At 37.4% G+C, this 25,721-nt stretch overlaps 1 protein-coding gene across 1 annotated transcript in view; it reads right to left on the bottom strand.

Annotated features, from left to right (window-relative positions):
* Positions 1–129: 129 nt before the first annotated feature.
* Positions 130–25,721, bottom strand: part of MOV10L1 (Mov10 like RNA helicase 1) — a 37,393-nt gene continuing 11,801 nt past the window's right edge. The window contains exons 6-27 of the mRNA XM_075491532.1: positions 25,350–25,490; positions 24,228–24,469; positions 23,899–24,094; positions 21,780–21,974; positions 20,954–21,068; positions 19,290–19,467; positions 18,587–18,657; positions 18,119–18,210; positions 17,494–17,552; positions 16,847–16,962; positions 13,284–13,380; positions 12,378–12,556; positions 11,722–11,868; positions 10,908–11,029; positions 9,978–10,077; positions 9,370–9,534; positions 7,702–7,875; positions 6,722–6,871; positions 4,981–5,088; positions 1,611–1,748; positions 742–833; positions 130–239 (exon numbers count right to left, since the gene is read on the bottom strand). Of these exons, the coding sequence (XP_075347647.1) occupies positions 230–239; positions 742–833; positions 1,611–1,748; positions 4,981–5,088; positions 6,722–6,871; positions 7,702–7,875; positions 9,370–9,534; positions 9,978–10,077; positions 10,908–11,029; positions 11,722–11,868; positions 12,378–12,556; positions 13,284–13,380; positions 16,847–16,962; positions 17,494–17,552; positions 18,119–18,210; positions 18,587–18,657; positions 19,290–19,467; positions 20,954–21,068; positions 21,780–21,974; positions 23,899–24,094; positions 24,228–24,469; positions 25,350–25,490 (2,887 nt within the window). The 3' untranslated portion in view covers positions 130–229. The remainder of the gene's footprint in view (positions 240–741; positions 834–1,610; positions 1,749–4,980; positions 5,089–6,721; positions 6,872–7,701; positions 7,876–9,369; positions 9,535–9,977; positions 10,078–10,907; positions 11,030–11,721; positions 11,869–12,377; positions 12,557–13,283; positions 13,381–16,846; positions 16,963–17,493; positions 17,553–18,118; positions 18,211–18,586; positions 18,658–19,289; positions 19,468–20,953; positions 21,069–21,779; positions 21,975–23,898; positions 24,095–24,227; positions 24,470–25,349; positions 25,491–25,721) is intronic.

The raw sequence follows: 25,721 nt of genomic DNA, 5'->3' as shown, positions 1-25,721 counted from the left end.
CAGAAAAGCAAGTAAGTTGCCACTACTATTTTATACTGTTAAATTTCAACTTTTTCACCTTAAAAAAAAAAAGTATTAAAAATCTTGTTTGGAGAAACTTCCAACCATTTCAGAACATGTGCCTTTCCCCGAGGACAAAAGGTGCTGGATTTGCTCAGGACTGAATTTCTGTTAAGTATTCTTAGTTTCATAGCAGATGAGGACTGAATGCATCTTGAACACTGAAAAACTAGTCACACCTGTCAATTAAAGGGAATTAGACAAAAATTTTGCTTACCTTTCCATGAACAACCACTTTGATTAAAAAAAAAAAAGGAGTTTCATTTAGTAGATAATACCCATTTAACAGCATATTACATGTTACTAGAAGGGACATGTTTAAATCATTCTTCAAGCAAATTTCTTTAGTTACAGTAAAGTCACCTTAAACATTTCCCCTGCGCCCTCCCAACCCCCAAATCCTTATGGTCATCAAATACGTAATGCATCATTTGGGGAATACGTAAAATACCAAAGTCAACAACAGTTCTTATTTAATATTTAATGCTCAGACTCTTCTTATGGGGTGGTAGAAAATATGGTTACATTACATGTTATTATGCTTACAGTACTTAATGCAAAAATCAAATCCTACTATGATATCACAGGTTGTTTTTATCAATCTTTCAAATGGTACTAGCTTTAAAAATATTGTAAACTGATCCATATCTAGCAAGGTTAAAGTAAAGAGCAGACACTCACTTCTGCAGGCATTCCAGCTCTGAAGGCAGGTCACAACCTACATAAACTCTATTCATTAAACTGTATTCTAACAGTGCACAAAAACAGGGATCCTACAAGAGAAGATTAATGTTTAATTTAAATCATGCTGCTCTGTGAAGTGACTTTTCAAACAAATTAACATGGCACATGAATGCAGGAGATTTAATAGGACCTTTTCCAGAGACAGAACTCTACAAATGGTAGAGGCATTGTGTAACACAGAAAGAAGATACATATAGATGCTATAAGTTCCATTTGCTGCATATAGGTGTGGGGAGACTAAACTTCCTTTTCAGACCATTTCTGGAATACTGCTTTCCTTCTTATCTGGGAAGTCACACATAACATCTCATCAGATATTGAGAAAAGCTCACCTGCTTCCTATGGAAAGAGCATGCATGGGTTCAAAAGGAGACCACCTCCCTGGCAGGCTGTTATGTTAATTGGGAACAATCACTTCTACCACCCTCCATTTAAAAAGCAAAGCAACTGCATTTTGTTAAGAATCTGATTGCATAAGGTTATTCAGAACATGCTTACTGGACGTGCAGGCTGGAGAACTTCAGCATTGAGGTTCTGACCTCTTCTAGAGACAAAAAGGAGGTAGGAGCCTGTATGCACAGATCAGTATTACTGTTTCCTTTGTGCTTGGAAGTCTACTGTGTGGGTGCCTGAACTGTCCATACTTATAGGACTATGGAGTTCAGATATTCCCAAATGCAGACTGAGGACAGCGTACTAATTCTTAACATAAGCTGATGTTCCCTCACATCAGATTAACCCCCCAAATCATTCATTTACTGTGGCAAATACCACATGCAATTCAAAGATATAAAACCAAAACTTACTTTCACAAGAACATGAGGATTTCCCACGACAATCAGCAAAGCTTTTGCTCTAGTAATTGCTACATTAAATCTCTTTGGGTTAGAGAGAAAGCCCAAACAGTATTTGTCATCACCAAATAAGCCTTCATGAGATCGCACCTAAAATTAATTATGGATAATTTTAGAAATAGAATAATGAGAAAGCAACTTACCTAGCCATAGTGTAACTTAAACATCATATTTGCTTACTGCAGCAATCCACAGCTCAGTGTCAGCAATGCACAAGTTAACTTCATAATCCAAATTTCAGCTAGCTAACTATTTCCCACCACTGGCTTTCCCACAGAAGATCTATTCTCCACCAGGCTGCTAATGCAACTTCAGCAATTTCAAGAGAATGGTGTATTAGTTTTATTTTAGCATCAGGACTATCCACTGTAATATCCACACAAGATACCAAAACTGCTTCCTAAAAACCAGTGATTGTACCTTTTCAGCAGAAGAAAGGCTAGAGCTGCTGGTATTCTAATTCCTACAGTTGAATGACAATTCACAGTGTGTCTTTCTGCAAGCCGCCTTCAGTAGTCTCAGTGTGCTTTGACTTAGCTTAGAAAAAACGGCCAAAGCAACTAGTGTGCTACAACTATTGCTCATTAAATTTTCACCTCTGTTTCATCTATATTTGAACCCAACTTTGATAAAAGAAAATGTTCATGACCTAAATAATGAGTTCTTGTAAATAGGAGCATAGCACATACCTAGAACTACTTTAAGAGAGATACAATGCTGGATTGAAAAGCTATGGTATGACACAGAACAAAAGAAAGTAAGCATAGTACCACTGCCCTCAGGAAAAAAAACAAGCAAGATCCCACAAACTCTTCCCCCAAGCCACAAAAGAACCCCCAAAACCCAACTGTTCTTCCACCCATGCATTCACCCTGCTTTCCAGTGCTTTGGTTGTTTACATAGCTGTTTTATCCTCCTCTCTACTGGAAATCCTATGTACTCCTGTTAAAAGTAGTCCAGTACTGGTCATATCTTCAGCTACATATTCCTGGTCCGTACTTCCTCCTTTGGTCAGTTTGCCTTATATGCTATTACTCAGACTTATACAGGCTCTGCATGTACTGTACATTCTTGAACAGCCATGAGGGATCCCAGGTCACAAACACCTCAACAACTCCACGTTGCAAACACTTAAGTCTTTTACTTTAGAGACTTACTGCACCAAAACCACATTACCATTTGGAAAAAAAAGCAAGCATATGCAGACTTTTGTATTCTGAATTGAATTCCACACTGTAGAAATACTGCTATGTAGGGCCCATAATGCCCACCAAAAGAAAGTCTAAACCCTCAAACACAATCATGTACACTGGAGTGGTACCACTTGCTGATGTTCAAAGTATTAAGCTAGCCTTTCTCTAAAGCTTCCCAACTGTCTTTTCCATTGATCCAGCACAGATTTTTACTTCTGTCCAGGAGTTCAGTGTGCCTACAGCAGTGCACATTTCATGGACATTGTCTCAGAACATAAAGGATTGATATCGCATATCCTGGTAGCAAGAAGCTGCCTGCAAAAAGCCTCAGTAGCAATCAGCTGATGTATGAGCTGCTGCTTAGACTTTGACTCCACATTGATTTCTCCTTAGAAGCACAAAGAAAAGTCTCCTGTCAAGAGCCCCAGCCAACAATCTTACATGCCTGAGAAGACAAAGGACAGAAAAGTAGGACATAAAGAAGCTGCTGTAGTTTCTCCCTTTACGGGGCTTTCATGTAAACTCAAATACCAGGGATATGTGCATGCACTGGAGTAATATCTAGCATTTAGAAAGAGGGAACTGACATACACCTGCATCTAACCTCAGCTCAGCCTCAGTCTTCCAAAGCCTGATGTCTCAGCTGCTACAGACAGGATTTCCACACTCTAGTCAACTGCCTGAAAACTATAACTACATCTTTGTCATCTGCAGATAACATGCACTGAGATCTTTCAGAAACAGAGACATCTGCTGAAGCATATTGATCATCAAGTTTGCAAAAGAAGGTGAGAGACAAGGACTGCCAGCTTCCAAATAACAGCAACTCCCTCCCAGTACTCTGTGACACAATCCTCTCTTCCCGCTTTGTCAAATGTGAGGGATGGGCTCAACACAAATCCACAAACATCATAGAATCATAGAATCATTTAGGTTGGAAAAGACCTTTAAGATCATCAAGTCCAACCATTAACCTAGCACTGCCAAGTCCACCACTACACCATGTCCCTAAGCACCTCATCCAAACGTCCTTTAAATACCTCCAGGGATGGCGACTCAACCACTTCCCTGGGCAGCCTGTTCCAATGCTTGACAACCCTTTCAGTGAAGAAATTTTTCCTAATATCCAATCTAAACCTCCCCTGGTGCAACTTGAGGCCATTTCCTCTTGTCCTATCGCTCTTCCCAAACACTTGCTGTGCATCTTCCCACATTTTCTGAACACTCCCTTTTGTCAGCACTTTTCTGAAAGACCTGTTTGTTGCAAAGAGTAAAACTAATTACCTCTGCATTTTCATGGTTATCTAAAAATCTCTAGTGATGCAGTTTATGCCCCTATACCTTCATATTTACATAGATGTAGTCAACCAAAACCAACTTTGAATCAAGGAGGTGATGTACTGTTAAAATGATGGCCTGTGACTAGTGTACTGCTGAAGTAGAAACATAGCATAGAATTCCTGCCCCCCCCGACCCTTTCTTCAAGCCATTTGATAGCTTCAGATTCAAAAAGCTAGCACCTAGAAAAGACCTATACCAACATCCCTATAATACAACCAGCACAGCACTTAAAAGCACACCATCAAGATGATCATGAAAGACTATCAAGTGCTTTCCTACCAATGCAAAATAAATAAATTGTTATAAAGGGTATTCTGCTTCTAGGCGCAGTAAGCATTAGTGTCTGGGAAGTCGTCAGCTGTATACCATTAAGTGACAATTCTCAAACTGAAGGTGAAAAAGAATGTAAGAACCCACATCAGCTTTAGAAGTCAAATAGCAATTACTTTTTAATACTATGATTTACACAGTTGTGTCTCTAGTATTTATAATGCATCCAGTTTCCATTCTCCCTAGACACACTTAAGTGAAAGGTACATTATCCACATGAAACTCTAAAATAAATTCAGCATGAGTATCTACAAAGGTTTAAGGTTTACCACAAAATCACAGATACTGTACTGTTTCCCTGCACTTAAAAATAAGCTCTGTTTTCAAATGCTGTGATGGACTGATAAAAATAGTTTTTAAATTTTTATTTTTTATTTTTAAAAGCCCTATATCAAAAAGGAAACAGAGAATTAGACACATACAAAAACTCTCCACAGGACCACAACAAATATACATACTGTTGATAAGATGATAACCATGTACTCCTGCCCTTGAAACTCTTCTACTGTGCCAACTTTAATGTCTGCCAAATCAATACTTCTCAGAAGAAATCTAATTTTTTCCACCTACCAAAAAAAAAGTGTTAAGGAATTTTTACATTTGAGAGTGGATTACTTCAAAACTGAAAACATACTATATCTACAAGTATGTGATTTAACATAGATATGTCACAGGGAATGCCTACACCAAGCTTAGCCATCATCCACTAGTAAGGTTTTAAAAATAAAACAGTAACTTTTCCTGAGAAGTATCACACTTATTACACAGCTTAGACGGTGAAGTACTCGCTACCATCATTTGAACAGAAATCAGGTTTTTAATAATGCAGATTTTAATGAGAAGAACAACTTAGATCCATAAACCCTCTTCTTCTAATGTGCATTACATCCAAAACCATGCTTCCCCAGATGTGGTAGGGCAAGCAGCTTCCCCCAGCCCCTCAAGAAAACTGTGCACAGATTCCACCTTTGCTTGCCGGCTGCATCACGCAGGGTGAAAAACAGAGGCGAGATGTGACCTTAAGTACCCTCCCAAAAAGAGAAAGAGAAAAAGGAGTCTCACGCACTGGAATGCTGGTATGTGTGGGATCAGTATATAACCATCTGCTAAAAGCTGCTTGGAAACTATACCTTAAGTGCTCCAAGAAATTTACCACGAAATCATGCCTGGCTAAGCTGAGGATTATAGTCAATGACTACTTTCTAATCAGCATTCCTGCAATACAAGGTGACTTTCTTGAAGCAGACATTAGTATTATATGTCTTGCATCATAGGCAGATGAAGGACATAATCATATCAAATGATGTGAAATGTTTTAGGGAGGATAAGAGGTTCAGTCACATCAATACTATATATAAATATTTGAAAAATAAATAGTAACTATAAACATAGGCAGGTGCATACACCTGACCAGTAGGATCGGTACAGGCAGAGCTCTAATTTGCAAGTGAGATTTCTTCAAAAGGGGTTGGTCTTTTCCACACACTTCACAGTGTTTCCCCCAACCCACACATGCGAGGCCATGAATACTGAGATGTGAACACCAAGAAAAACAATATGCACACTGTCCAGAGCATCCTCCGGAAACAAAAGGAGATTTAATCTTCTTTTTAAAATGACACCAGACATCACATACTTAACAGACTTGAATATAAGTAGTTTTAAAAATAAAACACAGCATTTGAAGTTGACATTCAACATCCTCTACGGCTTTAAATAGCAGCACAAACTTCAAGTCTGACTATGGGACAGCTAAGAAGTCCCAATTCCTCTAGCTTTCTCAAAGCCATAACAAGGTGACATGCCACCTACTTCACTGCATTTCCCTTTTGTTCCACTCCTCAGTGCAGAGAGTGACAGAATCAGATTGCTGTTCCAGCTGTTGGATAATAAATTCTTGACTTGCACTCTTTATTCCCAACAACTGAAAAATGTGCTTCTATCTCCAATACTGCAAGCAGATCTCTCCTTAATAATTTCCTGATTCTTAAAACAACAAAGTAGAATGCCATTACTGCTGTCTTTCTCTAGGTTTAGATTTCAATGGAAACATCATTAATGATTGATAATACACTGTGTAATACAACACACAACACTGAAGTGTTGAGATATGCCTCCCTGCTTTAACAAACCACAGCCACAATGGAAAACCACAAGATGAAATACAGCAACTTTGAAGTTCTTATACATCAGTTATACCTGTTTACGATATGGTGTAATCACTCCAATATCAGTCACTGACACTGCAGCGTTTTCATTTTTAGCAAGGTGGCAACAATATTGCATTACTTGAACTGCTTCAGTTGGATTAAACCATGAAGGACTGTGACCTTCACGTGTTTCACTGCCCTGTATTAGGGGAAAGGAAACATGACAATGAAGACCAGGTGCAGAAGTTGACTATATATTTATTAATAGTTATATAATGAATATATATAAATATAATGAATATTATATAATGAAAAAAATATAGTGAATAGATATTTATACATCCTAAATGAAAAAAAAAAAGATGTAATGTTGTATACACTTTCTCTTCTTTGCTATACATCCTTTCCAATGAACAAATATCACCTAACATTTTATATTGTTTTTTCAAGCTGGAGAATTTATATGACAACAGTACTTCAAGTGTGCAACAAAGCAGTTAAATCCCAACTCAGAATAAAATGTGTTAGCAAATTGGCATCTTGCTTTTGTGCAGGATAGAAGAATTCAAGCCTCTCTAATCAGTGGATATTACCACTTTTTCCTAACTTCTTGGAAGACTAAAGAAAAAGTTTTTCCAAAGTCCTGTTTTGTCCCCTGGCTACTTAAGCCTTAATAATCCTCTAGTTTTAGAGGCTTGTATTCATTCTAATGTAGCAAACTGTCATCAAAAGCAATCTAAAGGCAGCTGACTGTAGCTCCGTCTTGGTCAATCTGCTACAAATTTAAATTTGTATCAAAATGTCTCCACAATACAGTTCAATGGGCAGCTGCTCAAGTTCTTAGCAAACATTTGACTTCAGTAGCTGTTTCTAAAACCAGACGGTCAGGAAGTCACGTTACTTTCAAAAGAAAGTTTATTATTTTTTCATATCATTTCTAGAATTCATTCTAAAGAAAACTCATCTACAACATCAGCAAACTTCTATCAGGCCTTATTCATCCTTTCACTACATAAACATTTTACATACCCTTATTCCATGAAAAATTAATGGAAATCCCTTCCTGGGCAATTTCCTCCAATGCAACAAAGAAGTTACTACTGAAGTGTCTGCACAAACTTCTAGCTCCTTATGATAAAACAATTTAGATGGCAAGGCAAGCAATGCAGAATGTGACCTGTAGTTCTTTATGAGTTTTGTGATCTGCAAAGACAAAAACCAAAATCCGTAACTGAAACGGATAATTATTCAGACTTTACAGTACACAGCTCCTAAGCAGACACTACCTTACCATCCTCTAGCATTTAGCTTTTCTAAATCTGCCGAAGAACTGTATTAAAGGTAAAAACTGCAGGTGCAATCTTCTATAAGTAAATACTAAATAAAAACAGGTTTTTTTGAAGGACCATCTCTTTCCCCTCCAAGGGGTGGGGGAGGAAGAACTGAACGTCTGTGATAGATGAATTGGTCGCCATCTAGTTTCTTACAACATTTGATCTATAGGCACATTCTCTTTTTTTTTTTTTTTTTTTTTAAGAGAGTCAGATTCTTTTCATGGGGTTTCCATGGATGTAACCTGCTTTTCTGAGGAAGTCTTGACAGGCAGAAAGGGAGCATCAGAACAGCTGATAGAAGCTGGCCTTAGAAACCAGAAATGTATTTGTCTTTAAATGAAAGAATGGCCTTAAGGAAGCATTCCAGTCAGTAATAACCAGGTTGAAAAAAAAAAGTCCTGTAAAAAGACTAACATATGATGCTGTAGTCCAATGGTATCCTTACAGCCCTCACACTTCCTGCTCTCTCACTATGCCAATTCTTAAGCATTGTATAAGGAACACAACAAGGAAAGTTTGTTGTAACAGATGTTACGAGGAAGCGTGACAGGTTTTTCAGTAGGCTGAACCCAACTTAAAACCTAGGGCCAAACACCTCCACTTTCCCCCTTAAGTCTGCCATCAGAGTTCCTTCCTCCTCTGCTTACATGGTCACCTAGTCATCTTTTACTCTCAGTTTAATTCTTCAAAGTGTATCATCATACGAATGGGAAGGCACCTTAGTAAGTTTAACTTTAGCCTTATATTTCAGGTTCAGACAATAATTTAAAGCAGCTGAGACATCTGTGCTTGTTTCTGTACTATGCTACCTCTGCCATTTAACATAGACTTTAGGTACTTTACCATACAAGAGTTTGGGGAAGCTACCTATCCTTCAGAGGAAGAGGTGATAAAGAAACAAGAACAGTTTGTTTTTTCCCTTCCTGAAACATGATGTTTGCAAAATTAATCTTTATGTTTAAAGAGGAGGCTTTTTTTGTCTTTTTATGTTAAAAGTAGAAGTTGTATTTCTTCATTCGTGGAAAACTAAGTTATGAAGTTATGGTAAATGTGGACAATGGAGATGGAAAGGAATTTTAAGCTGTTATTTAGAATTCTGCTTTGTGCACCATATTTGACTTATTCTGCTTAAGAATAGAGAACCCCTTCAAAGAAGGGTTTTAACATGCTGGAGGACTCAGCATCCTTGCTATTGAGAGTAAATTTTCAAAGTAATCAAACTTTCCTAGAGAACTAATGCTCAAGCTAGACTTATCACTAAGCATCAGGGAGCAAAAGGGTGGTAAGGAAACAGCAGGAACCACAGTTTCTCCTTCTTCTGATTTGGATTAAAAAAATTAATTAAAATTATAGTTTTACTCACCAACAAAGGATTATATGCTCCACAGGCACTAAAAGCATCCTCATCTCTCAGATATATCTCTCTTGATGTCAGTCTTTCCAGCAAGGACATATTTAATCCAAAAGTCAGTGCAATTTTAGATTTTATTACTGGCCCTAACTGCTTTGGATCTCCAACGAGAACTATCTGTATATGCAATTAAAATAAAAAAATCCATCTTGTATCAAAACAGTTATTAAAAATGTAGTTTCAATAACAACATATGTACTTCAGAATTCAAAGGTCAATTTATATCAAGTATTCTACTTTCCTCCAAACATCTAATCTGTTTGCGAGAAGGGTTAGGCCCAGGACAGAAGTACACTGTTGTCTTAAACTAAGAAAGCATATTTTTATTTTGACATCTTCCACACAGTGAATCCTGTCCTACCAATGTAGACTTGTTTTGGATGTAAAGCAACTGGTTTAAGTGTGGGAAATAGATATTGTGAATGAGTAAGATTTATTACAAGTACTCAGAATTCCATACTCATTACCAGGAAATGGCTGCTTACATTCTACATCATTCAAAAAAAATGACAGTAAACCAAAACTTTTTTCCTTTCAGTAAATGATGCTAAGAGAACTACCTGTCCATTAGCTTCAGAAATCAACCCAAGAGGAATCAGGCTCTCTGGTTCACTTGCTTGCCCTGCCTCATCCAGAATCACATGAGTGAAGTGTCCAAGCCTAGAATTAAATAACATGAACCCAAAACAGGGCTGTTTTCAGATTAGTTCATTCTGCCACCCTGTGGTTGACCTCAGCAATTCTGTTAACTTTCTAGCAAGCGTGCCAGGCAACTCCACACACACAGAGCAAAGATGGGTATTTTCAAACACGGAGTATAGAAAAAACAACCCAGAAACTTTAATTTGTCATCTGATTTCGGTTACATACTCTGATATACACAACCACTGGTTATCTTAATTAACCTTGGTGTAAACAATGCTTTAAGACACTTAGAAAAGCTTTCCTTGTTCTCAATTTCCTTCAGCTATTTAATTAGAACAATGCACTTGGTGTAGCAAAGACAATACCCAGGCTTTGTTTCTACCAAACAACTCAAGCCAGTTAGGCTTCAGAGTGTCCTTTTACAAAGTTAAAATCAAAATCAGAGGAATCTTTAGTTAACAACACTTGACATGGTGGTTGTTTACAGTTAGTAAAGGTGACTTGATAAAAACCAAACACAATATAATTTTTAGTGTGACAATCATTTTGGCTCAAAATGATCGTCAACAGCAATATAATTTCCAAGGCTCCCACTGGTAGTGGAGAAGTTACTGTGTCAAAAATTTTTAACATTAGTCAAGATAATTCTTAAGTTTACCATGGAGAAAGTCTCTGCTGAAACATTACTAAAACCAAGTGGTTTGCTAGGAAGACAATTTCAAAATAGAGACACATGCAATAAACTGTATTAAAACACATCAAGTTACAGTACAGAGGGTATCTAAAAGCTCTGGGTTTTGTAGCATCCAGCTATCTCAGTGATATTCCTATCTATAGTACTCTACCGTATTTCTGTTTGATAAAACATTCCTGCACTGCTGCATGTGGTAATTATTATCCTGAACCATGATGCTTTCCGAATATCATCACCATCTTTGCAGTAAGGTTTCACCATGTCATCAATTTGCTGCAGAAACAAAAAGATATTTTGTAAAACAAAATGCCACTCTCAAACCAAACATTTTAATTTTATTAAAAAAGCCCACTGAAAACTATTTTAGAAGCTGAGCAAACCACTTGGATTTAGACCCATTCATACACCAAAATGAATTCTTCATTAATTGGCCTAAACAAAGTAGTACATATGCAAGACATCTGTGTCTTCTTTATTGTAAGGATCAAAATTGAACATATGGATGTTTCATATACATATGTATATAAATATATAAATATACATAAAATGCACACACTGTAAAATGTGTACTGTATAAAGATGACAATCCTACTTGCTTACTTTTCTGTGTAAGTAGTCTTAATTTGGAGACAAAGGCTTGACTTCAGTAACAGATTTTAGGATTGCTTTGGAAGTCAAAGCATCTTACCACATTAAAAATCCCACTGATATGTATGTGCTGCTCGTGGAGTTAAGCACTGCAGGAAAGAGGTTAAGATTCTATGCTCATACAATCAAATTAAAGGACTATGATCAACATTTTCCAGTTAAACTTCTTGGAAAAGCTGAAGTACTAAGTTCATACTTTGGATCCTAAACAAGCCTAACCAGCCTAATAACCACTGACAGTCACATTACTAAATCAGTATTTTAAGATCAAAATATTAAAATGGAAATATTAACTGGCAGATATCTATAATATTTACCTCTGCTGACCTGAAGCTAGCATTAACTCGGACCATAGCTCCTGGCTTTAACAGATTGCTTTGATGCAGCCGCAAGCAAATCAGGTCTGTTGCAGCATTTGATGGTGCACAAACCAAAATTCGACTATCTGGTAGAGTATAATGTATCTACATTAAAGAAGATGGACATTAAAAAAGGTTATTTAGAGAAGTAGCAATAGCTCAAACATGCCCATTTTATTTCACTGAATACAGAATCCAGAAGAGTTTTGCATACGTGTTATATTCATCCATCCTTCTGCAGTTCAAGAACACTAGTCTTGACACTCATGACTAAGTACTCTCAAACTGAGTGTACCAACAGCAGAATTAATTAACAGTTATCATATTAATGTATACCTGTGCTTCATGAATATATTATGCAATACTGGAATCACAAGTTATATACTGTTCACTAAAGCTTTAAAGACAAAGACAAGATGACTTAAAAATAAGCCTTTCAGAAATTCTGTTAAATCCACATCAAGATCTTCCCTCTTTCACAGAGCTATGAAAATGATCTTAAAAATAGTATTTTGAAAACTCCTTGGAAAAAAATAGGACAGTACTTACAGAATTACTGTAAGTGTTCCAACACTGAAAAGATGAGAGATGACTGATTTGTCATCCACCATTACCTGTAAAATAGCTTCAATTACTGTTAATGTTTTTCCAGTTCCTGGTGGTCCAAAGAGAACATAAGGTGTTGGACGGCATTCGCCACTCAGTATCCTTTTCACTGCCAGTTTCTGTTGCTCATTCAGCATAGGATTGAAAAACTCACCAGCTCTCTGTTTAAGTGTCACAGTTTCACCAACTATAATCAAGATAAGCATATATTAAAACTCCACATAAATATTTTTAACATACATAGATTAAAGCAATTCAAATTCACATTATGCTTCAAAAATTTTTCATTTTCCTTATGTGGTAACATCTAATGGATTTCTCAAAAATTCTGATTTCATAGAATAGCATGTAGAAAATAAGCCATTAATATTTCAGAAGTGTATGGGATCTTCAATAAAATTGAAGGCCAGAAAAGGACTATGATTATGTAACCCAACAATCTGTAAAAACTCTATTCAGTAATTTTAGCATCAAGCTCACTTTTTGTCCTAGAATAGCAAAAGTTCTAGGACCAGAAATTTTCCAGTAAATGACTGGAAAATGATAATTTATTGAGTACAAAATATATCACTAGATGTTTGCTGCCCCCTCCCTGGAGGTGTTCAAGGCCAGGTTGGATGGGGCTTTGAGCAACCTGATCTAGTGGAAGGTGTCCCTGCCTGTGTCAGGGGGATTGGAACTAGATGATCTTTAAGGTCCCTTCCAACCCAAACCATTCCATGATTCTATGAACTGGAGATATTTAAGTAACCCACAGAAAGACTCCAATGAAACTTACTGCTAGCGCTGTTCTAGAATTTGTCTTTAAAAGACAGAGCACGAGGACATCTAAAAGGTATCTTACTCAGCCCTGGTTTACTGAAGTGATTGCAATCCTAACTGTCTATACTTGAATATCAAGTATTAAAGTATACCAAGTTGGCTTGTTTGCGCAGCTCCTCTCATCACATCTGTTAGGTTCGTTTCCCTTGATTCCATGCATTTTGCCTGTTTGTTCTGCAGTCTTTTGACCTGAAAACAGCAAGTGAAGATAAATGCATTTATAACCTTAAGATGACAGTCAACTATCTTCACTAACACTTTTGAAGTTGCTAGGTTTTCATTTTTCCCATTAAATAGAATTATTTACTGTGAAGACAGAAAGATACAGTAGGAGGTGGTGCTAGGAATTCCCACCTTAACTTTTAAGATTTCTAAAAGTTTGGCTGATGTTAACATTAAACATTTATTTCACAAATACTTTGCAGGCTCAGATTCTGAAGCCATGGCTGAATAACTTGTTTCCTTCCACAAAAGCTAACATTCACATTCAATACCACTAAGCAAGATGATACCTCTTTCAGATTTCAGCATGGGAGAAAACTGCTTGTAGGGAATGTGGTGTTTGCAAGGTTCTGGACCACATGACTCAGTCATCTTAATAATACTGATCCTAATCCAGTGAAGTGATGAGTGTTAGAGGTTGATTACTTCTTGTACAGGACAGAGGTACCATCCAGAGATGTGTGCTGCTTCCCCAGCAGCCATGATGTCATGGAAAGACTGCAAGGTTCATCTAATCCTTCTGACTACTTCCTCTGCTGCTTACCCATGTGGGTACTAGTGACACCTTGAATAGATCAAGGGGAGAATCATATAGCTCTGGGGTAAGCATAAGGGGTCCAGGTGATGTTCTCCACCATCCTGCCAGCCAAACAGAAAGGCCCCAGTACAAGCAGGCATCTTGCAGAACAATAACTAGCTGTGCTGCTGCTCTCGCCAGCAGAGCTCTGGGTCTATATGCAGGAGCTCCTTGACTGCACATTATTAATTGCAAAACCAGAGACATGTCTGAGTTGTTCTACAGGAGGATGGAACAGCAGCAGTGTTGTCTGGTGGTTTGTAACAAATCCCCACCAGAAGGAAGACAACATGGATTAGACTTCTGACAAATGACTGGCATCAGTGCCCTGATCACAGGTTGTGCGGCTTCCTGGAGATTTCAATCATTCACACACCTGTTGCAATTCACCCAGGAAATGTCTAGAATTTCTAGACTGAGTTGGTGACAGCTTCCCAATGTAAATGGCTGACATACTGACCAGAAATAACACTCTACTAGACTTGCTGCTCATATACAGGAAATAACATGTGTCCATGTACCAGCTTTTGTTGCAGAGATTGCAAGATTGGAGGAAGGCTAAGAAGGTAAAGCAGCAGAGTCAGAACTCTGGCCCTTCTAGAGCAAACCTCAGTTTCTGTAAGAAGTCACCAGGCAAAATCCTCTGGGAAGCTACAACGTGGGAAAAAGGTGCCCAGAAGAGCTAAAAGTTGCTTATTTAGAGATCATAAACAAACCATCCTGTTGCACAAGATCATTGGGAATTGCAATTAGAAGGCCTGCTTAGCTAAGCTTGTAGCTTCTTGATGAATTTATAAAAAGCTTAGTACAAGCAGAAACTAGGACAGGCAAAATATAAAAACACTGCTTGGATAGTTGGACAAAGTCAGGAAGGTCAAAGAGACTGAAGTACAGCTGAAGCTAAAATGTGGCAAGAGCAGACTCATAAGAAGGGATTTAGCAAATATTGTGGAGGAAGACAGACAGTTCAAGGATCATGGAGTCTCACAGATGGATAAGAGAAGACAATTTATTGATGGATGATATGGGAAAGAACTCAATGTTCTTTCTGCCTCACATGCAGGACTCCTGTGTAAAGTAACAGCATGGGAAGGAAAGGGACAAGTAACCGGAGGGGACGACCATGCTACAAATGGCTTAGAGACACTGGATAGGGTAGATGTGATTCACCATGCTGATATGATTGTGGACACTGCTGCCTATTATCTACAATAAAAAATAATCATGACAAGCCAGGGAATGCCTCTGACAGCAGGAAAAAGCTAATACTACTCCAATTTCAGACTGACAAGGAAGACCTGGGGAACTATAGCTTGTCAGCCTCGCTCCAGTCCCTGAGAATATCATGGATATCCTTCTGGATTCCACGTCCTTCACATGATTGGAAAAAAGGGTGACCAGGAATAGTCAACATAGCTAAACCAAGGGGCAGACCTTTCACGACCAACCTGGTTTTCCTCTATGATGAGGAGACTATTATGTGGACAGACTATTAAGTGGACAAAAGAAAAGCAGTCATTGTAATATTCCTTAACCTCAGCAAAGCTTCTGAAATGGTTTACTTACCACATCATTCTTATTTGTAGCCTGAGGATGTATTAAGCTAGATCAACAGACAGTTAGACAAGTTGAAAATTGACTGAACTACTGGGCTTAAAGAGTATTAATCAATAGTTTGATACTCAGCTGGAAGCTGGTCAAAAGCTAAGAACCCCAGGGTTGTTGTTGGGACCAATATTATTCAGTACCTTCAGCAATGACTAGGATGAGACCAAATAACAGTCTCGACAAACTTGCGGCCAACACAAAAATCAGGAGTCGTACCTCAAATGCTTGATGGTACATCTTCAGTTCAGAGGGACCATGAGAAACTTGGCAACAGAGCCAACAGAAAACTCATGAAATTCAGTAAGGAGAAGTGGAAAGCTCCACACCTGGGATTGAATAACTGTGTAAACCAAGACAGGCCGAGAACACACTGGCTGAACAGTATCCCCAGGCTCCTTTCAGGATCCTAGGCTACTGTTGGTGCTAGAACTGTATACAAGCCAGTATCATGTTGTTCTTATGAACTGGAGAGTCTGAGGGAGCTTGGATTCTTAGTTTTGGCCATGAGGAGGTGAAGGGGCAGTCTAATAGCCCATGATGGCTTAAATCAGACTTAAAAAAAAAAAAAAAAAAAGAGACACAAACTCTTCTTTGTAGTCACATATGCTATAACAATGGACCACATCCACAAGCTGCAGGTGGAAGATTCATACTAGGAATTAGGAAAATATCTTGAGTGGAAGGGTCATGAAGCACAGGTTATGGAGCCTCTAGACAAAAAATAAACAAACACCCTCCCCACCCCCCAAGCTGACTTGATTTAGTGTTGGAGACAGTCCTTCTTCAAACAGGAAGGAGGACTAGGTACCCTGAAGTCCTTTCTAAGACAGATTACTACATTTTCTCCATACAATTTAACTGGCAGTTAGGAAACCTGGGTAAATCTACTCAGAACTTCTATCATAAAACTATTTCCTGCAACAGTGACAGGACTTAAATATCTAGTCAACAGCAGCTATGAAAACTAGTCTAAGGCAAATTTCACAATTCCAGTTATAATCATGCAGTTTTTTTTATAAGCACTTTAGATTGGAGATGGGAGTGTTAGCTTTATAGTATCAGTTATCACAAAATCCCCTGTACCCAGACAGCAAACAAAAACTTCTGTCATCAGAAAGCAGCAGAATACAACTTTGATTCTCTGATACTCCATTATGCAATTCCTTTCTAACAATAGCTGTACAGTAGGTATCTGTTACCAATCTGAATGGTATTCAGCATTTTAAGGAACATTTACAGAATAGATACCTTACTTTCCTGCTGGGAACATTGTTCAAGGCCATCATCAACAACACAATACTCAGTAGTATTCTGGGTCTTGATAGCTTGTGGTGATTGCAAGACAAGCCTTTCCGGAAATAACACTTCAAATTTAGAGGAGAAAGAGAAAGCAGAGAAATTTGAAAGCTACACAAACACTTTGCATGTTTCACCGATTAACATTACTGCTGATACATCAGCTTGCTCTGAGTTGCCAGAACGGGTTTATCAGAACTAACGTAAGTGGTAAAGACCTGTGTGAAGTTCATATAGATCGTTCTACTTAACCATACAACAGGAAATCAATGCTTTTTAATAAATTCTGAGGTAACATGAAACACTGCCATTTCGCTTGCTATTATTGTAACACTATGATTTCTACAGTTCTTATTGGCTCAAGCAGTTCACAGAAGTTTGTTTCAAGTCCTCTCCCCCCTGATGGCCAACAGATGAAATCATTCTGATGACACCTATTCTAGACCCAGAGAATTGTTGTTTTAGAAAAAAAATTACAGAAAACTCCTCTAAGAACAAACTACAATACATTCTTCTCAGTATGTCCTGATGTGAAGGCAATATGAAACACAAGACTCCCCAAACACTCCTCTAGACAGCCTAAGTCAAGTGAAGTGTACCTTTTTCACCCAGGTAGATAGCTTGCTCGACTGCCAACTGGCATCGCCTGCTAGTAATCCTGTTATCAGAATACAAATTTGTAGATTAAAGTAAAAGCTTACATTTCCATAAACTACAACAGCATACACCTGCAATGTATCTGGTATTTTTTACTATGCACCAGTGCATATAAAAATAGTTTTTATATAAAACACTTTTTTTTTTTTTTGAAGAAGCATCTATTGAGAAATATGCTGCAGAAGCGTCAGTCAACAGCTTTGCTATGAATAATACTGATACATATATTCTCTAGCTCTTCAGTGAGACAAAGATGGCCTGGTGTTCCAGACTTAGATAGTCTTTCAAGGCAGTTCCCCATTCCACTGCCTGGCATTACTGCAATCATTTAGAGAGGCTTAAGACAAGAATTCTTTGTCCATTGTGACTACAGTTGCAGTTTTTTACCAATGAATGTAGTTGCAAAGGTGTGTTGAGGGAAAGAGGTGAAAGAATTGGTAAGATCTTAATTATGTCCTTCTCTTAAGTGTATCCACCAAAACAACCGATTGACAGTCATGTATACTTTAAAAGTCACTTTACTAGAGGAATCATTAAAGGCAGCTTTTTGGAAACTTATAAAAATACCTGCAATGAACAAATTCCACATCCATGGGTTCCAAGTTGTATGCCTGTTCAAAGTCTGCATTAAATTTAAGAGTAACATCTTCATTACTTATCTGTTGCAAAGAAAAACAGTCAGTTTACTGATGAAGGTTTAGTACTTTAAACACAAAGAAGCATCTCTGCAAGCATTGAACCCCCCCATCACCTCCAAAAAGAACACCTAGATTTACCTGCTATCAACATATTGCATATCTAGATTATGCTATGAGTGCTTTCAGAGCAGGTAAAGATTATAATCTAGAAAGAATAAGGAGGCCGAAGTCTTAAAAAAATACAATAAAAATACAAAATCACCACTCAGAATGTAGGTAAAATAAATCTAGCTTCCCAAAGGTCAGGTTAAACTACTCTGTAACTCCATGAATTGCCACCTTCCCTTCTGAAACCTGTGGACCACAGTGTTTTCAACAGGAGATACACCTTGCTTACCTCAGTAATATAGGCAACGTACTCTATTATATGCTCAGAGTAGACCCGACTTTTCAGTATCACCTTATCACCTAATTGCAAAGTTAAAAGGCAACATACCGTTACAAAGAATAGTAAAATTCTTGCCACAGTACTTAATTTCTTCCTCTTTTGCATGGTTAAACTAGGAATTTCCAGGATGCTAGGTGTTAAATAACTTCAGCAAAGTTGCTGTACCAGTGAGTACCTGTTCTGAAATGCCGTATGCAGTTGTATATTAGGTTTTAAAAGGCACCTAATATTGATGCTATCAGACCACACTCCTTGGAAACAGTGTCTTGTATATTACATTATTTGAGATTCTGAATTCAGTTTTAACTATTTTCCCAGCTTTTGCTTTTGATACACTTCTTGTCTTTTAAGTTATTACTACATTGCACAGTTTATTTTTGCTGAAAGCCCCACCAATTTTTGTACATGAAAAATCCTAAAGTATCATAACATGCATAAGAACAGACACAGGCAATGCTGCTTCAGACAGCAGCCACTGTAAGACTCACACTGAGACACTAACAGTGCAGTTCACCTGCCTAGTAGCCTAGATTAATAACTTTGTGTTCAAATATGTGAAAGACTTTAAACAAATGAATAAGCAATGGAGTTTGTATTGCACTGAAAATATTGATCAACATGCTATTTGGCTTTATATCAAATTAACTACTACCTGTAATCAGGTGAGGTCTGCCCTCTTCCACTCCTGGCACTTCCAACACTAACGTGTTCCCATTCCTTTTCAAAGTAACCCCACTCATGTTAAAGTCTTTTATCTCCATTTCTGCATGGATCTCTTCAAGCCACAAGAGAGTAGAAAAGTTTGCTTGATAATTATCTAGATTAAGATGCTGAAAAACAAAGCAGTATACATTATTGTTGTAACTTCTACACTAAGAGATGGAACCCACTATTCTTAACATTATACAAAACACCTCTTGAGACAGACTGCACAGCAAGTGGGTTGCCAATCAAGGCACCTAAATACATGTACCTATACCCTAGCTAACATTTTAAACCCCCCCAGTAGTCAAAGCAGAATCAGTATAGTCCATGGAGCTCAGATACAATAGCCAGTCAGCTAAAGAGTTAACCAAGTCTCTCCCTACTACAATGGCAGTTTCAACATCTGAATTCAGGGGCAGTTTACAAACTGAATTCTATGCTCAGCAATCCCAGAAAGCATAAAATCTAAGTATGCTGGGCAGAGACAGGTGAAGAGCTAGAGTCATGTCAGTGTCAGCCCTGGCTGATGATTATACAGCTTTATGGCAAGCTGAAAGAACCTGAACTTTTTCCCCTCAGAGCTTAATGCATCTCACTGAAGAGGTATTCTCCAACAGTACAAAGCTCTATCGAAACAATGACTGATAGCACAGAATGCTTTCTATTTGGTATCTTCTCACTCAAATACAAGGCAAATGAGCAGTGCTTTCTGGAACAGACTTAAAACAGCACCAGCACCAGACAGATCTTAAGGCGTGGTTAAAAAGTTACCATTAATGGCAGGCTTTCAGTATAAAATTGTTTCAAACGCTACAGAGTTTTATCTTCTTTTTGAGAGAGGATCACTAACCTGCTATCTTAATGCTGTGACCTCAGGTTTTGTGTGAGCTGTTTAGAAAGCAGACAACATAGCCTTTCACGTTTTTGAAAAATTAAGTATCAGTCCCAGTTTATAAGTACTTAAAAAGTCAGGGAACAAAAAAAGTGAGTTGCAGTAATGTTCTACCAGAAATCAGGAAAAAGTTTTGAGAAGGAATCACTGTAATATTCTTGTTAGACTTTTGTTTTTTAGTTTTAGGTTTTGGGTTTTTTTTTGTACGTATTCTGAAATTGCTATACTTGTGGGAAGAATTTGAACAAGCCATAGTAAATTCAATTTGAGAATTAAAAAAAAAAAGTTTTGAACAACCAGAAAAGAATCCTCTGTTACTGCAATAACTTAAGAATTTCTGCTTTCATTTGCTGTGAAACAATTGCTGGACTACTGTTCTGACACTCCAAAAAACCCTTTCCAATGATGCCTAAAAAGTGAGAGTGAAGAGGAATCTTTGTTCAGCTGATGTATTATCCGCCCCCCACCCCCAGTATACTTCTACTCCCTTTCCAGTTTTTCACATTTACCCTTTTGTGCTCTCGTAAGCTTGGATTCTGTGACATACTGAAACCCACGGAAGTTACGGGATACAGGCTAAAGTCTTAAGTCTACTTGGTAACAGTATTACATCATCTTCTATTACACTAAGGGCTACACATTTTTGCTAAATTAAGGCCAGCTTGAACAAACACACATAGATAAAATATATTTTCTTATATAAACCTACACTTGCATACCTCTGCTAGGAGAGGCTGAAAGGTCAGTATGTCCAACTTCTGCTCCACACATTTTCTTAAGTTATCTGGTATGGTATAATGTGGGAGAAAGCTTGGCAACTGCTTTCTGTGACTTCTAAAACAAAAGTATATGATATATCATTTAGCTTTCTCAAATTATATATGTGAAAAACAGCTAATTAACATGTCACATGATCAAGGCTATAAAACCAAAACACACACATGCAACAGACCCAATGATTCCTTCAAAGTGACAATTGAGAATTTTGCTATACTGGAAAGAAAGGTAAGTGTTCCAGTTACAGATTATTTGAAAACATCGTGTGTCTGCTTTTTCAGTTTAGGGATATTTTTTATAACTAAGCAAATACTGTAAGTATAATAGAATCTTATTTGCAAAAAAAAAAAAAAAAAGATCTGAATGAAAGATGGGAAACATTTATCAGATATGGATGTCAAAGTAGCTTGAGGAATAATTAAGAAGCTAACTCTCTCAGAAAACTATTTCCAATTTTCTTAAAAAATCTTTTTTCTTAAAAACACAGTTGTTACTTGTAGATTACTATGCAACAGTGTTCATCTTGTTTATCACATTATATAGTAGAAAGAGCTCCTGTTTGACAAACCTACAAAGAAATCAAGCAGTTCATTACTAGAACAAGCTCTTCTATCACTAAAGTCCACGATTATCTTGTTTACAAGATACATAAACATGTACAGACTCTCCCAGTTTCACATTTTCTTTGTCAGCATTACAGAACAGATAGAGCAATACCAAATAGAGCAGTATTAGATAAGTGTTATTTTTTGCTCCAATTCACAGTACCTTCTATATTTAGGGGCAACCACTGTTGTCTTCCTTGGCTGAGGTTCTGCAATAATTTTAGGCTTTCTTGGAGAAAATGGTTCCACAGGTGCTATTAGTAATTCTTCTTCATTTGTTACAGTGGCTTCAATACAGCGTCCAACAGTAAAATCAGGAAAACCAAGCAACAGGAGTTCTTTACTGTACCCAGGATTTCTTCAAGTAAACAGAAGTTATGTTCTTAAAACCATCATGTTCACACTTTACTTTCCCAAGCTGTAAGTATTTTTTAAAATAAAATTGTAGATTCTCATTTCAGTAACTTCCCACCCCGAGTTCAATCCAGGTATCATAAATAATTTTTAAAAAAGTAAAAATCTCGAAACCCCAATTTCATGAAAAGCTTGCGTAAAGAGCAAAATCCCTCCCCTCAACATACTAGGTACAGAATTAATACTTCTGTCACAAGGAACATCTTTGAATTACTGTTCCTGAAAAAGATTAGCCAAACATTTCCATCAGAGGAACCTGAAGCATATCCCATCACTGTTTGCAGCAACAGCTTTGCTCCACCTTGCTTGAGGCTACTCAGAACTGAACCCTACCTGTAAACACATCAAGTGGAGAAAGTAGGAAAGATCCTTTATTTCTGAAAAACTCACTTTACATGTGTAAGTGGTGCTTGGGGAGTGACAGAGGGGAAAAGATCAGAGGGGACAGTTTCTTCAGATTGGTTTCTAAGGAACTTAAGACAAAAGATCTAACACATACCATCTGCTCCAAAATCCCTGAATGAACCCATCCCAGCACTACTCAGAGCCCAATTCTCTCCTCAGCACTAACTACATGGTCCAACACTGTTACTATGTGCCTGAAACAAAAGCATCCCAGAAGGATTCCAGCTTACTTTGTCTTTGGCAGGAGTACCACTTTTTCACACCAACTAACACTACCTGCTCAGATTAAAGCTATAGCCTGGTTTTCTCTGATACACAAACTCAGTGCAGACACTGAACTGTCCAGATTTATGGTCTACATTTACACCCTCTATGGTCTCTTAAGCGGCCAGCAAGCATTTGTTACCTTCATGCTGCAGCCTCCCATGGAATTTTGTGTGGATTGTTCTGTATTATTAGAAGATTCTCAGACTTTGTGGCATTTACAGATCTACAGTGAAATATAAATTGTTCTTCCTACACACATCTTTCTCCATAAAGACAGGCCATGCCTGCAGCTTATCTTTCAAACTACAGCTAAATCATCCTCCTAAGAAAATTTCTACCCCTTGCCTCACTATTTAAAACAGTAACAGAAGTAGTGTGAAAGTTAATGCAGTGTTACTTTGATGAATGAAACCATTTGACCTTGTTTTCCTCTGTCCAACTTTTAAATTATGATCATAAGAATCAATGGTTGTGGTACACGACATTTGTAGAGCTAAGGCTGGAAGTAATGAAAAGTACATGAAAGTAAGTTTTCCAGCATGAGGTTCCTACTTGAATTCTGAAAGAGCTCACACAAAGCCACTTTTTATTCTTAACTAAATCCATGAAATATTTTGTACAGCAAAGTATTTTTGTTTTTCAAGGCTTTTCTAAGATCTGCAAACCACTTCCTCTATAAATTACAGCTTCAAGGAAGAAAGCTTTTTTTTTTTTCTATTTCAACATACATAACCTACATTTAATATCACAGGACAGGGAAGCTTGATATCAAGGCATGTAGCAGCATGAATCAATGTCAGGGTACTGACACTGGAAGAAACATATCAGATAACACAGATTCCCAGGAAATCTACATTAGCTTTAGTGCTCATGGAGCAATGGGTTTCCTGAAAAGAATATAACCAGCTGTAGGCATTATCTTCACCTTACTGTGTTTTTTTCAAGAAGTTATCTACTCCCACCGTATTTCTTCATTTACTACTACCCTCTTCTTCTGACAAAAATCAGAATCAAGCATTAAAATGCTAACTACTTTCAAGGTCTAATATAGGTTTCCACATCATTTGCTAGTATGTAGTGGCTTACTTTATCCGACACCAAAAAGAGAACCGTGTCCACAATAAGGGAACTATTAAGTCAATTTTTATGGCTTGTTTCCATTGTATTGATCAGAACCAATGGAAGGAAATACTTACACAGCTGTGCATATGATCACTACGAATGTTTTTCCACCTGGTGGTATGATAGTTTCTCCAGAAATATTGACGTGCTTTATGGGTTGTTCTACATCTTCTCTTTGCTCATTTTCTCCATTATGTAGATTTTCATCTTTCAACAAGGAAAAGTTTTCTTTTGTCCTTGATAAATTTGTATCCTGAGAATTAACTCCTTCTGTAGTAAACAGATTATAATAAATTCTGTTACCACAATTGCTATCGCTAGCATAGGCAAGTCTTCTCAAACAAACCTACAGGTCTTCTGAGGAGTTAACACTCAGCATTCAAGTGTTAACATCTCACTGTACCTGGAATGACTCCATTCTTCATAATGGATGTATTATTCAATGACTCATATGTTGTTCCTCCACTGTCGTTATATGAATTAACTGCAGATTTTGAGAGGTTTTCTTGATTTATTGGAAAAGATGACAGATATGGTTCTGGACTGTTCTCACATTTTTGAGGAATCTGAAAACTGAATTGCTTGTCTTTCACCCATCCAGCTAATCTGCAGCTGATTAAGGACTGTGGTACACTCCCTTTATTCCTAGAAGTAGTTATGTAATTAATTACATAATTAAATGCACAGTTAACATTGTTGGGAAGCTTAATTCTACCGGAAGTCAAATACAACTGTCTGTAGTAGGTTAGTTCAGGTTAGTTTCATAACCACTATCAGAAAGAAATTGCACTGCTGCTTTTAACTCATGAGGACTAGAACCTCTGCTAAGTGTTAATATTTCTAGATCATATCAACTACATATGAAGCTACACAGAAATACTGTGTATAAAAAAAAAAGCTATGGTAACTTAAAATTTATCATTGGGTAACTAACTCTTAGGAAAGAGCACATAGCAACAAATAGAGGGTACTCAGGTGTGACTTCATTTGAGCCTCTATGCCCAGATGTGAAAAAACCAAAAAACAAAGGAAAACCACCAAAACAAAAAGCCCTCAAGGATACATCAACATAGTTCTTCAGCATCCAAGTTAAAAACAAACAAACAAACCAACCAAAAAAACCCCACAATTAGAAAAAAACATCTGCTTTTAATACATGAGTATGTAACAGTCCTCTTGTTCTAAGATTTTTTTGAAGACAACAGTGTATCTGCAGTTTAAATTAAACTTACAAGTAAAAGCACTTACTTTAATTCTCATTCTAGAAAGTATTTTATTAGGATTGAAAAGAGACATAGGACTGGGGAGCCTCAAAGCACTATCTGCAAGGTTAGATGCTCAATAAAAAGACTATCCTAAAGACATTAAACTCAATACCAAATTCTCTTTAATTCCATAGTATTTGGGGGTTACTTGAAGACCATGAACCACAAGACTCAACTATAAGAGGCTTCTGTATGAAAGACAGGTTTACAGACCATGGAGTGATGGAAAGAGAAAGCTTAGAACAATCAGAAAGACTTACTCTATCCAAATGATCATTCTTTTAGATTCTCCTTGCTTCAGAGTTCCAAAATTAGTCATTCTTGATACTTCCAACCCTCCTTTATCTCTCATTAAGTTTTCAGAAGGCTCATCCAGATTGACTCCATTAGAGTGAGATTGTCTGTAAAAATAATTTTAGCTAGCAATTTTGAAACACAAATAGACTCAGCAAATATCTTTGATTTAACACAAGTTTAAGAATCAATATACCAAAGCACAGTATTTAGGATGAAGCAGGTGAGAGGGTTAACTTTCTTAGCTACTTATTCTTCCAAGGCAATTAGATTACCTTTACTAATTTAAGCATCAAATTAAAAACAACAAGCCTTTTGTCAGCAGCACAATAAACCAG

The sequence above is a fragment of the Mycteria americana genome, chromosome 1 (assembly GCF_035582795.1).
Source record: "Mycteria americana isolate JAX WOST 10 ecotype Jacksonville Zoo and Gardens chromosome 1, USCA_MyAme_1.0, whole genome shotgun sequence".
In the NCBI taxonomy this organism is placed as follows: domain Eukaryota; kingdom Metazoa; phylum Chordata; class Aves; order Ciconiiformes; family Ciconiidae; genus Mycteria; species Mycteria americana.
The sequence above is the reverse complement of the archived record's forward strand: the minus strand, read 5'-3'. Positions and strand labels throughout refer to the sequence as shown.